The sequence below is a fragment of the Coenobita brevimanus genome, chromosome 97 (genome assembly GCF_032717465.1).
Source record: "Coenobita brevimanus isolate Jiangsu-jjx chromosome 97, ASM3271746v2, whole genome shotgun sequence".
Lineage (NCBI taxonomy): Eukaryota > Metazoa > Arthropoda > Malacostraca > Decapoda > Coenobitidae > Coenobita > Coenobita brevimanus.
In genome coordinates, this window is record NC_137050.1 from 31,314,959 (window position 1) to 31,327,598 (window position 12,640).

The 12,640-nt window shown below is 42.7% G+C and overlaps 1 protein-coding gene across 1 annotated transcript in view; it reads right to left on the reverse strand.

Moving 5' to 3' along the window:
• whd (carnitine O-palmitoyltransferase whd) overlaps positions 1–12,640 on the reverse strand; it is a 454,516-nt gene that overhangs the window by 283,594 nt on the left and 158,282 nt on the right. Inside the window, exon 6 of the mRNA XM_080283386.1 lies at positions 11,356–11,578. Within this exon, the coding sequence (XP_080139512.1) occupies positions 11,356–11,578 (223 nt within the window). The remainder of the gene's footprint in view (positions 1–11,355; positions 11,579–12,640) is intronic.

Here is a 12,640-nt window from a genome sequence, read left to right on the forward strand (position 1 = left end):
TTCCCTTCGCTTTTCCACTCTGATGGCTCTGTAGCTATTTCTTCTACTGATAAAGCAGATCTCTTCACTCAGACTTTCTCCTCCAATTCCACCTTAGACGATTCTGGTGCTGTTCCTCCACCACTTCCCCCCTCTGACGTCCTCATGCCTGATATAAAAATTTCTTCAGCTGATGTATTTTCTGCCATCACTGGCCTCAATACTAACAAGGCATATGAGCCTGATGGAGTCCCTCCTGTTGTCATCAAGAACTGTGCTTCTGTGCTTACACCCTGCCTAGGTAAACTCTTTCGCCTTTGTCTTTCAACATGTACCTTAATTTCTTGTTGGAAATTTGCCCCCATTCAGCCAGTCCCAAAGAAGAGTGACCATTCCCAAACCTCTAACTATCATCCAATTGCTTTAACATCATGTGTCTCGAAAGTTTTTGAGTCTATTCTTCACAGAAAATTTTTAAAGCATCTTTCCTATCACAACCTTCTTTCTGATCATCAGTGTGGGTTCCGTCAGGGACGCTCCACTGGCAAACTTCTCACTTATCTTTCAGACGCCTGGTCATCCTCCTTTCGGGACTTTGGAGAAAGCTTTGCCATTGCACTTAACATCTCAAAGGCTTTTGATCGAGTCTGGCATTAATCTTTAATTTCCAAATTCCCCTCCTTTTTATTTAATTTTTTTTTGTGAGGAAGAAGGAACCAAAGGCTGCGAGCCCACAAAATTGTTCCTTCCAAAAGAAAAACAAAATACAAGAAAGAGCCAAATTCAAGATCCGATCATTTTGAGATGCCTGGACACACTGTGTTTGAAAGACTGGAGATCATAGGAAGCAGGAAATACAGACAGAGGGAGACAGTTCCACAGTTGACCTGTTGCACATGGTTTCTATCCTTCTATCTGTGCCTTCATCTATAGCCTCCTTTCTGGTTGTTCTACAGCTGCTGCTGTAGATGGCTATCATTCTTCTCCTAGAGCTATCAACAGTGGTGTTCCTCAGGGCTCTGTCCTATCACCAACTCTCTTCCTTTTATTCATCAATGATCTTCTAAGCTGTAAATCTAACCCTATCCACTCGTATGCTGATGATTCCATCCATCACCTTTCCATTCAGTTTCCGCAACGTCCATCTCAGAAGTTACTTTAACAAACAAGAGATCAGGCTATGGCACACATAATGTCTGACTTGGCTTGTATCTCTGACTGGGGTAAAAATAATCCTATCGTTTTTAATGCATCAAAGACTCAGTTTTTACACCTATCAACCCGTCAAAATCTTCCACAGGAGTACCCACTAGTGTTTAATAATATCCAGCTCAATCCTGCATCATCCCTGAACATGCTTGGGGTTTCATTCACTCGGGACTTATCTTGGAAAGATCGTATTGAATCTCTTGTAAAATCTGCTTCCAAGATATTAGGTCTGCTAAAGCCGACTCCATGCCTTATTTACCCCTGCACAGTTGTTGACTTTATACATGGGTTTTATTCACCCCTGTGTAGAGTACAACTCTCATGTGTGGGAAGGCTCCCCACATACAGCTCTTCTCAATAGGGTGGAGTCAAAGGCTATTCGTCTCATCAACTCTCCTCCTCTTACTGGCTCCCTTCAACCTCTGTCTCTTCGCTGTACTGCTGCCTCTTTATCTCTTTTCTATCACTACTTCAATGATCACTGCTCCTCTGAACTGTCTGCCTACATCCCTCCACCACTACAACGGGTGCGTAGCACCCGTCTAGCAACAAACTCTCATCCCTTTTCTGTCCAACTCTCTAATGCAAGAGATAACCGTTACTCCCAGTCCTTCTTTTATGCAACAGGTCAACTCTGGAACTGTCTCCCTCTGTCTATATTTCCTACTTCCTATGATCTCCAGTCTTTCAAATGCAGTGTGTCCAGGCATCTCGAACTAAACGGATCTTGAATTTGGCTCCTTTTTTTTTTTTTTTTTTTTTTTTAAGGAACTATTTTCCAGGCTCAGCTTTTGGTTCTTTCTTCCTCGTATAAAAAAAAAAAAAAAAATGGTTTCTTGGTGTACAGGAAGAGGAAAGAATGAAGAAAAGACAGACAGAAGAGGGAGTGTAAAGTCACCCGTTGGCAGAAGGACAAGGAAAGAATGAAGGAAAGAAAGACAGAAGAGGATGGAAGGAAAAAGGGATGAAGGAGAGGAAAGGGCAGACACCTGAGAGTGCACTAAACTGAGTCGATGTTAAGCACCCCCACCTACCACACAATATTCACCTTCAGACTCCGTTTCTTACACACTCTCCCAAACTCATCCACCAAGCCTTCACTCAACAACACAGTATCTCTGCAAACAACAGTACAAGAAGTTTCCAAACACTACCCTCTCTCACCAGGACCACTCCAACATCCATACCCTACCTTGTACCTCTTTTATTACCCCATCCATGTACAGACTGAACAACCATGGAGACATGACACATCCCTGTTTCAACCAAACTTTCAAAGAGAAAAATTCACTCAGTTCATCATCCACATGCACTGCAGCCTTAGCACCATCGTACATACTCTTCACAGCATTCAACAACTTCCCATCTACTCCATATATTCTTAATACTTTCCACAATCCTTGTCTATCCACCCTGTCATATGCTTTCTCCAAATCCATGAAAGCCGCATACAACTTCTTTCCCTTCTCTAGAAACTTTTCCACTAAAGATCTAAGAATGAATATCTGATCTACACAACCTCTTCCCTTCCTAAAGCCTCCCTGTCCTTCAACTAATTCCTCCGTTCTTCTCTAACTCTGTCAACAAGTATCCTACCATACACTTTTCCTATTGTACTAAGAAGACAAATGCCCCTATGATTACCACACACTTCTTTTTCCCCTTTTCCTTTGTACAAGGGATTAATTATACCTGACTTCCAATCCTCCGGGACTCTACCTTCCTCCCAGGCCAATCTGCACATCTTCCACATCCATTCTATTACTCTCTCCCCCCCATGCTTCAGCATTCCACCACACACTCCATCAATTCCTGGGGCTTTCCCCAATTTAATTTTCTTCATTGCTTCCACAACTTCTATCCTACTGATTTCTTCCTGTCTTCTCACCTCCCTTCTTCTCCCAGCCATTCCCCAGCCACTTATACTCGGATTACGTCCATCCTCTATGTTCAACAATTCCTTAAAGTGTTCTCTCCATCTGCTCACTTTTTCTCCCTTCTCCACTAATAATCTGCCATTTTTATCTTTCACTCCCCTGCTAACTTCACTTCCACCCTGTCTTACTCTCTTCACCTCTTTCCAGAACATTTTCTTACAGTCCCTCCACTTTACACTCAAATTCCTTGCAAATTCCTCATCCACTCTCTTCTTACTCTCTCTTATCAATCTTTTCACCTCTCTCTTTCTTCTACATATAACTCTCATTCAGCCTTTCAACTTCCACGCCCCTATTTCTCATCCAATCATTGTATGCTTTCTTCTTTTGTGCCACAGCCTGTCTCACCTCTTCATTCCACCATGCTGTTCCTTGCACCCTGGTTTAACGATGCAATTGGTTAAGTGAAAACCCATCGTTAGGTGGGGTATTATATCTCAGGGTAGCTTTAGCATGCAAAGTATAGGAATGCGTTTTTGAGCCTTGGGTTTCCCCTCCAACCAAGTCCTAAACCCACCCAAATGAGTCCAAAAACAAGTTTCTAGTTAACCTAAACTCCCAAATAGCTTTAAAACAAGCTAAACTATCCCAAAAACCAGTTTACAACTTGCTTAAAACCAAAGATAAAATACGAAAATCATCAAAAACAAGTCTGGAGAAAAATCAAGTAGTCACGATTTATGAGAAAATGAAGCAACGATCTCACAATAACACGAAAATTTATTTTCCCCCAATAATTTATAATAACACTAATATCGCTTAATTATGCAAGACTCAAATTGGGTAAGTTTAGTGTCCACTTTCTATGTGGCTGCACTTTTGTCCCTCATTATCATGGGTCCTTACAGTGTTGCCAGATGCATGCGTTCCTGCCAGACTGGACGACATATGTTTGTGTGGGGAGGCAGTCATAGCAGGGAAGGATGGGGCCAGGTGAAAACACTGACAAGGAGGTGAGGTGATAATTGAAGTTCAGGGAAGTGTAGGGGATAAGTGGAGGAGAGGGGACAATAATGGGCTTTAATCTGGAGAGAGAGAGAGAGAGAGAGAGAGAGAGGGAGAGAGAGAGCGAGCGTTGGTATGGAGTAGAAAGGCGATAGGGTAGAGGAAAAGAACTTTGTGTCATTAGTAATTATGGGATTAGGGTTGGACTGGACAGGTGCGAATGGTAAAGGGTGTGAGGGCTTCAGACAAAGAGACAGAGGTGAGGGAGGTACAGGGTGGTCATTATAACTCTGGTGCATTCTGTGTGATGGGAACAGCAATATTAAAGTTTTATTTTTTTTTTCCCCCAGTGCAGGTTTTGTGACTGCTGTAGTGATTTGCTGACGACTCAGGATCAGAAAAATTTGGTTCTTACAGTATGCGACAGGTTTACATACTGATGTTAATCCAGTTGTTGAGTCCATGTAAATTATGTTTTCATACAAATTATAATGCGTGGTTGACTTACTTCTTATGTAAAAGCAGAAACAAATATGAAGTTGATGGCCATAGTTCACTGTTTGTGGACTTGGGTCCAATGCCAATGGCATTTCCTGAAGAATTTTGTTATGTCTGGGCGAATATATGTGGTCTCCAAAACCTAACCCTCTATTTTACATGTAAATATATGTCACCATTTCACATGAAACTGATTTAACACGAGGTTCCACAAAACCTATCTCATGTTATATGCAGACTCCACTGTAGTCAACTGCACCCCAATACTGTATGACAATGTTCACCCTACCTATGCCCAAAACATGTTACTCTAAGTCTAAAAAAAGTTTATGAATCAGCCTAAACACAAAATTTAAGTCTAAAATATCATCAAAATCGATTAAAAAAACAAACAAAGCATTGTTATGCCGGGGTCTGGCCATCGTTTGGCAAGGTAGGGTGGTATTTCTACCCCCATCGACCCCAGCACAGCAATGGGGGTAGAAATACCACTCTACCCCGCCGAACAATGGCCAAACCCCAGCATAACAATTTTTTTTTTTTTTTTTTTTTTTTTTTTTTTTGCAGTGAGACAGACAGCAGAGAAGGCTTGTCACGAGGACCATAAGGTGTTTACGGCATTCATGGATCCGGAAAAAGCATACGACAACATGCACAGAGAAGGACTGTGAAAAGTTTTGCGCATGTGCGGTGTAGATGGTAAGCTGCTAGACGCCATCAAGAGTTTTTATGATGGTAGTGAAGCATGCGTAAAGGTTAATGGGCATCAAAATCAATGGTTCACGATTGGTGTGAGCGTGCAACCAGGTTGTGTGATGTCCCCTTGGCTGTTCATTTATGGATGGGGTGATGAGAGAAGTAAAAACACGAGTAATGGAGAGAGGGATGGCACTGGGAATAAATAGTGATGGATGGGATATCTCAAATTTGTTGTATGCTGATGATGCAATACTGCTTGCAAGTACCGGACAAGAACTTGGTAGGCTAGTGCAGAGTTTTGCTGAGGTTTGTAAGCGTCATGCCTTAAGAGTAAATGTAGACAAGAGTAAAGTGATGGCTACTGAGAGAGAAGATGAATCCCAGTGTGATGTTACAGTGTATGGAAACTGGAATTGGTGAGAGAGTTCAAATACTTGGGTACAGTGACAGAAAAGAGAGGAAAATGTGCAAAACAAGTTGAAAGCAGAGTGACACATGGTAGAAAAGTAGCTGGGGCAATGAAGGCCTTGACAAGAAATAGAGGCTTGAGTGTTGCAGCTGCTTGAGGCTTGCATGAAGGAGCGTTAGTGCCAACTTTAACATATGGATCACGAGACTATGGTGTGGTATGAAAATGAAAAGTCAAGAGTAAGAGCAGTGGAGATAGGATTGCTGAGGAATGTATGTGGAGTACAGAGGGTGGATAGGATACAAAATAATGTGATTTGTGAAGGATGTGGAGTGAGGAAGTCTGTGGACACCATAATCGAAGAGAATGTACTGAAATGGTATGGTCATGTGGAGAGAATGGATAACAATAGAGTGGTAAAAAAAGGTATATACATGCGAATCTGAAGGAAGGAGGAGGCATGGTAGGCCAAGGAGAAGGTGGAGAAATACGGTGGATGAGTGTGTGAGGAAGAGAGGTTTGGAAGCCGGTAAGGCTATGGAACTGATAAGAGATCGAGCTGGTTAGATGAATGTTGTGAAGAGAAGTGCATGATCATGAATTTGGCACCCTTTTTAACGTGGCAGCGTCCGGACTTACTCAATCGGATACGTTTATGTAAACTACAAAACGTGGTGAAAGTCTTTGGCATATCCAACAGAGCCATGATTCTGGGGGCTTGAATGATGAGTGAATGGAAGCGTGACCCATTGGACTGGGCAAATTTGGACTGTCTGGACATTGCTACTCCTCACCCTGCCCTAGGGTGGGAAAGGAGGTCCGAATAATGGTGATGATGACTGATTTTGATGATATTTAGACTTACATTTTGTGTTCAGGTTGATTTATAAACTGTTTTTAGACTCAGATTTATGTGTTTTAGTCAAAGGTGGGGTGAACACTGTCATTTTGGGGTACAGTTTAGTAACTCTGATTTTTTCCAGACTTATTTTTGATAATTTTCAGATTTTACTTTTGGGTTTAGGTGAGTTATAAACTCCTTTTAGGCTTAGTTTAACTTGTTTTAAAGCTATTTGGGGGTTTACATTAGCTAGAAACTTGTTTTTGGACTCATTTGGGTGGATTTAGGATTTGGCTGGGGGGAAACTGAAGGCTCAAAAACACATCACTATACAGTACTTTACATGTTAAATCTACCCAGAGAAATTATACCTTGCCTAGCGCTGGGTTTTTACTTAATCAATTGCATCTTTAAACTACGGAATCCCTATATATGGATAGGAATTTAAATGGTCATGTAGGTGAAGTAGCTCAGGGATATGAAGGAGTACATGGGGGATGCGCATATGGTATGTAGAATCCGAAAGGGAAAAGGATACATAAATTTGGAGAGGCAATGAACATGACTATGTGCAAGAGACATTTTAGGAAGAGAGCGAAAAGGTTGATTACATCAGAGTGGGGGAAACAGTAGCCAGACTGACTATTTCCAAGTCAAGTGGCCTAATAGTAGGCTGGTGAGGGATGCTGATACGCGACATGGTGCTTAAGGAGCAGATGGTAAAGAGGACGTATGCACCCACGAGGAAAACATTAAAGTTGAAAAATCAAGCAGTAAGGGATGCCTTCTAAAGTGTGATGAGTAGAGTGGTGGCTGAACAAGCTGTTGACAGAAGTGTTAAAGAACAGTACAGAGCTCTCAAGGACACTATCTTGAGGTTGCTAATTCGGTATGTGGATGGACAAGGGGCCCTCCAAGACATAAGGTAACACTGTGGTGGAATGAGGGTGTAAAACCTGCAGTTATGGAGAAGAGAAGGCTTTCCCAAGAATGGAAAAGGGGTGGTAACAGAGAGGAATACATGGCTGCCAAGCATAGGGCTAGAAAGGAGACATACAGGATAAAATCTGAGTCTCGGAGACCTTTATTGGATAACCAACTAGCGCTGAAATGAAGAATATTGTATTTAATGTGACAAATCAGATGAAGAGGGAAAACAGGGATATCATAGGTGTACAGTGTGTGATGAATGATGAAGGAAAGGTAGTGGTGGACGCTGAGGATATTAAACCCTCTCCCCCAGTTCACGTACATTTACGTGCATGTAGGGCACATTAGTTCACGTAAATAAACATTTTGTCATATTGCACCATTGTCTGCACAGCTGTGTAGCCCAGGCTGGTTGTGGCTGCCAACTAGGCCTATGCTTTTCCTCTACAGGGGAAATTGTGGCTCAGAATTCCCCCAGTGACAACCCTCGTGGCTTCCTACCACTCATCCCCCCTGCCAGCCCCACCACACAATCGCCCACTCAGCCCTCTTTCCTCGACCATGCGTCTTATCTGAGGAGTATGTGTGGAGTGACACGTATGGATCGAGCGAGAAATGATGAAGTGTGAAGGAGAACGGGACTTGTGCGGGAGATGGCCGATCAGGTTGAGCAGAGGGTGTTGCGATGATTTGGCCATATCAAGAGAATGGATAATGACCGATTGGTGAAAAAGACAACTAGATCTGATGTGAGTGGTGTAAGGCTGAGAGGAAGACCACGAACAGGATAGATGGACAGTGTGAAGAGAGCATTGGATGCAAGAGGATGTCCATTGAGCAAGGAAGAGTGGCTGTGTGTGATAGAAGTGACTGGAGAGAAATTGTGAATGAATAAATGATGACGCAGCCCTGAGGGGATATTCTTCCGCATTTGGTCTGATCAGCTGATCAGGTCAGGTGCAGGTAAGGGGATGGGTCCATTATGATGTGGCAGGGGTAAACTAGCACTGCTGTCGGGCCCTGTTGCGGATGTCACTGATTGCACTGCACAGTTGACCCTCATGCGGTGTGGTGCGGTGAGGATCTGTCCCTTCTCTTGGGGATATGATGCGAATGAATGTGTTTGGGTGGATGAGTAAATTGGGAGTGTGTCGTCCTGTCTCGGCTACCTCTCTTTCCTTGGGGGAAGCAGTCTAGGTAGCCTATATAGATATAGATAGATTTGCAGCATGCCCAACTGTTTTGTAAGACTGGATTTGCAATTTTCAGAAAGTCATTTATGGCCAAAATATACCCGTGTGGGGTTACAGACCTCCCACCAGGTATTAGGGGTGGAAAGGTCTAAAGACACCTTGAGAGTGCATTATAACCAGCTGCTGAAAGAGGAGTTTGACTGGAACAGGGAAGGTTTGGAGTCAGCGGATCTACTGTTTAGCCTGTGGCAGTTACTGAAGGACTCATCCCACACTCGGAAGGTACACTCGGAAGCACTAATTTCTCCCCCCCTAGTAGCCGGAGTCGCGGCCAGTGAGAGACCAGGCGTTCGAACACCCCACACCCACATCCCCTCCCCCAACCCCAGCGGCAAATGTTGTTGGACAAATGTGGAACGGCCAAAGCTGGTGATCTTACAATGTCATGATTGTTTTTATAGAGAATCAGAACCAGTAGGGGTAAGTATATAAAGGTATTTAATGTGTATTACTGCGCTGTTATCCACAACATATGAAAAAGGAACGAAAATGAAAGAAGACCTACATTGTATTATGTGTTATTGTCTGTAATAGTTACGTCCTATATTATAATGTTACAAATAAGTATAGTATAATGAACAGCATCTGTTGAAAGATATGATGTCTTTTCTCACACATTCTCATTCCCACCACCACCACCACCACCCTTCTCTCTGGGTTTATATCAACCAAACACCTCTCTTATCCTCCTGTCCCCCACTCCCACGCTTAGTTAACCAACATAAAGATATTGATGAAATGATCCGTCAGGTATTGATCATATTAATATTAGCATACACCTCAGTATTAAGCACCAACAAATCAGTAACATACAATACTTCGATAAACCTGCCAACTATTTCATCTTGTAAGCTGTTACGTGACATATGCACTGCAAGTTTGACCTTGTTACAGGGACATACTGCTGTTTATTGCTAACACAGGTTATGGGTGTTTTTGGACGTCCATCAATTCATATTAACGTGACAATTTAAGCCTCACATTATAAACATGTAAGGTTTATATTCCTGTCACTACCGTATTAACCAAACGAATCAGGGATCGGTTCTGACGAACCACAAACTCTCTGCTTCAACAAAAATATTTCGACCTCTTGTCACAACAGTGACAAAATGTCATAATGTATACGACTGAATGTGGGTCAGTCGTCTACATAATGACATTGTGTCACTGTTGTCACAGGAGGTCGGAATATTTTCGTAAAAGCAGAGAGTTTGTGGTTCGTCAGAACCGATCCCTGATTTGTTTTGTCCATCCATTAATGACAGGAACATAAATCTTAAGTGTTTATAATGTAAGGCTTAAATTGCCACGTTAATATGAATTCATGGGCGTCCAAAACCACATACAACCTGTGTTAAAGTAAAACAACCGTATGTCCTTGTATCACAAGGTCCAACTTGCGGTGAGTATGTCACTTAACAGCTTACAACAAGATGAAATAGTCGGCAGGTATACCGAAGCATTGTATGTTATTGATTTCTTGGTGCTTAATACAGAGGTGTATTATAGTAATAATATGATCAATACCTGACGGATCATTTCATCACTATCTTTGTTTACGTTGGTTAATAATGGGTGTGACTGGTGGACGAGAGGATAAGAGAGGCGTTTGGTGGAGAAAGGAATTGAGAGAGATGGGTGGTGGTGGTGGGAGTAAGAATGTATGAGAAAAGACATCATATATTTCAACAGATGCTGTTCACAACACTATACTTATTTGTAACATTATAAAATAGGACATAAGTATTATAGACAATAACACATGGCACACTGTAGGTCTTCTTTCATTTTCGCACCTTTCCTCTATGTTATGGATAACAGCACAGTAATAAACATTAAGTACCTTTATATACTTACCCCTGCTGGTTCTGATTGTCTATAAAAACAATCATGACACACTGTAATATCACCAGCTTTGGCTGTTCCACGTCTACCCAACAACATTTACACTGGGGTTGGGAAAGGGGAGGTGGGTGTGGGGTGTTCGTACGCCTGGTCGCTCACTGGCCGCGACTCTGGCTGCATGGGGGGAGAAATTAGTGCTTTCGGGTGTACATTACTGCATGAAGTAATACAACTGACTGCCATAACATAAAACACATTTCTTTATCCAAACAGAACCTTTGCTGTCACTCATTAGTGCCAAAAATTTTGCTTTACACACAAACCCAGAACACATTCTCACTTGACTTCCAGTCACCATTATCATCACAATGTTCTAACTTATATCTGTTTTCTATTAAGCAAAGGGTCTGAATCCATCACCTTGTACTCCTCTATTTTGTGCCAGCTCTTTCATAATACCTCCAGATCATAGGTCCATATACACCACTTCAACCCATGGCCTCCTAGCTCAAACTCTCCAAGCAGCCATTTGGGTAACCCCAAATTTTATATTTGATAACATCCTATTACATCTGCCGCAACATTTATTCCCTGAATTACCTGTTTCTGGCCAAGATATCTACTGTGTCAAGCAGGACTAGTGCCCTATGGTCCTCATCTATCTATGCAGTAATATCAATAAACCAAATACCTGAGGTTTTACATCTCATAACATTAACCAGTGGTCACTGCATGCATCAGCTGGTTGGGCGGATGTAGAACCTATATGTACTGAGCTGTCTAGAGTCATACATAAGGTGTACTTACTGGCTCAAGCTGTTGGTTATCCACAAGGCGGCGAAACAGGAAGGCAACATGAGTGACATTGGCAGCACGGGCAGCCTGACGGTGTGTTGGATGTAGCAAGATTGCATCCGTCCCATAGAAGTTGGAGTTGACCATGATGGGGGAACGGCCTCTTAAGTACACAAATTCCTCCCACCAATCAGTCACATAATTGGTGGCCCACCAAGATTTCAGCACCAAGTACCTAAATAAAATAAAATAAATAAATAAATAAATAAATAATAATAATAATTTTCATTCATTCATTCATCATCTAATCCAGTGTTGCTCCATGAGAAGCATAGACGCCCGGGGCTAGGCAAGTAGGTCCTGATTTTTAAGATAAGGCCGACCAGCCTCACTCATCCCTGGGTGGCATTAGGTGTGCAACAAACCCCAATCACTCCTTGGATATGAACTTGCACCAGCTCAATCCAACTGGGGCGCCTTAATTGCTCACTAAACTACCAGGTGCCATAACTGGTTATAAGGTTACCACCCAGCATTGTAAATGGTTTCCTGGCGAACAGGAAACCAATTGGCTCGTCGCCCAATGTAGAGTCACCCATGGACAGAAAAAAAAGAGAGGAAAGAGTGAAGGAAAGAAAGACAGAGGTGGAAGGATGGAAAGAAGGAAAGAAGAGAGGAAAGGGAAGGCACTCGAGAGCAGCCCTACACTGAGTGAGTGGATGATGAGTGCAAATAATAATAATAATGATAATAATAATAATAATAAAAATAATAATAATAATCATCATCATCATCATCTGGACCTCCTTTCCCACCCTAGGGCAGGGCGAGGAGTAACATTGTCCAGATAGGCCAAATTTGCCCAATCCAATGGGCCATGCTTTCATTCACTCATCATTCAAGCCCCCAGAATCCTGACTCTGTCGGATACGCCAAAAACATTCACATTCTGTGGCTTCACATAAACATATCCGATAGAGTCAAAAAATAATGTGGAGAGAATGGAGGGTGAGAGACTGACGAAGAGAGTGTATGTGAGTGAGGTGGAAGGAGGAAGAGGGAGGGGGAGGCTGAGGATGAGATGGAGGGATGGGGTGGAGAGGTATATGAGAGAGGGGTGTGTGAGTTGGGAGCAGGGCAGTGAGATGGCGGGGGACAGGGCGACGTGGAGGCGATTTGTTTGTGGCCACCCCAAACGGGATTGAGGCGTCTGGTAATAGATAGATAGATAGGTCATCATGAGTTATTTGAAAGGAGCATGTGGAGTCACATGGAGAGGCAGACTGACAAATGAGGA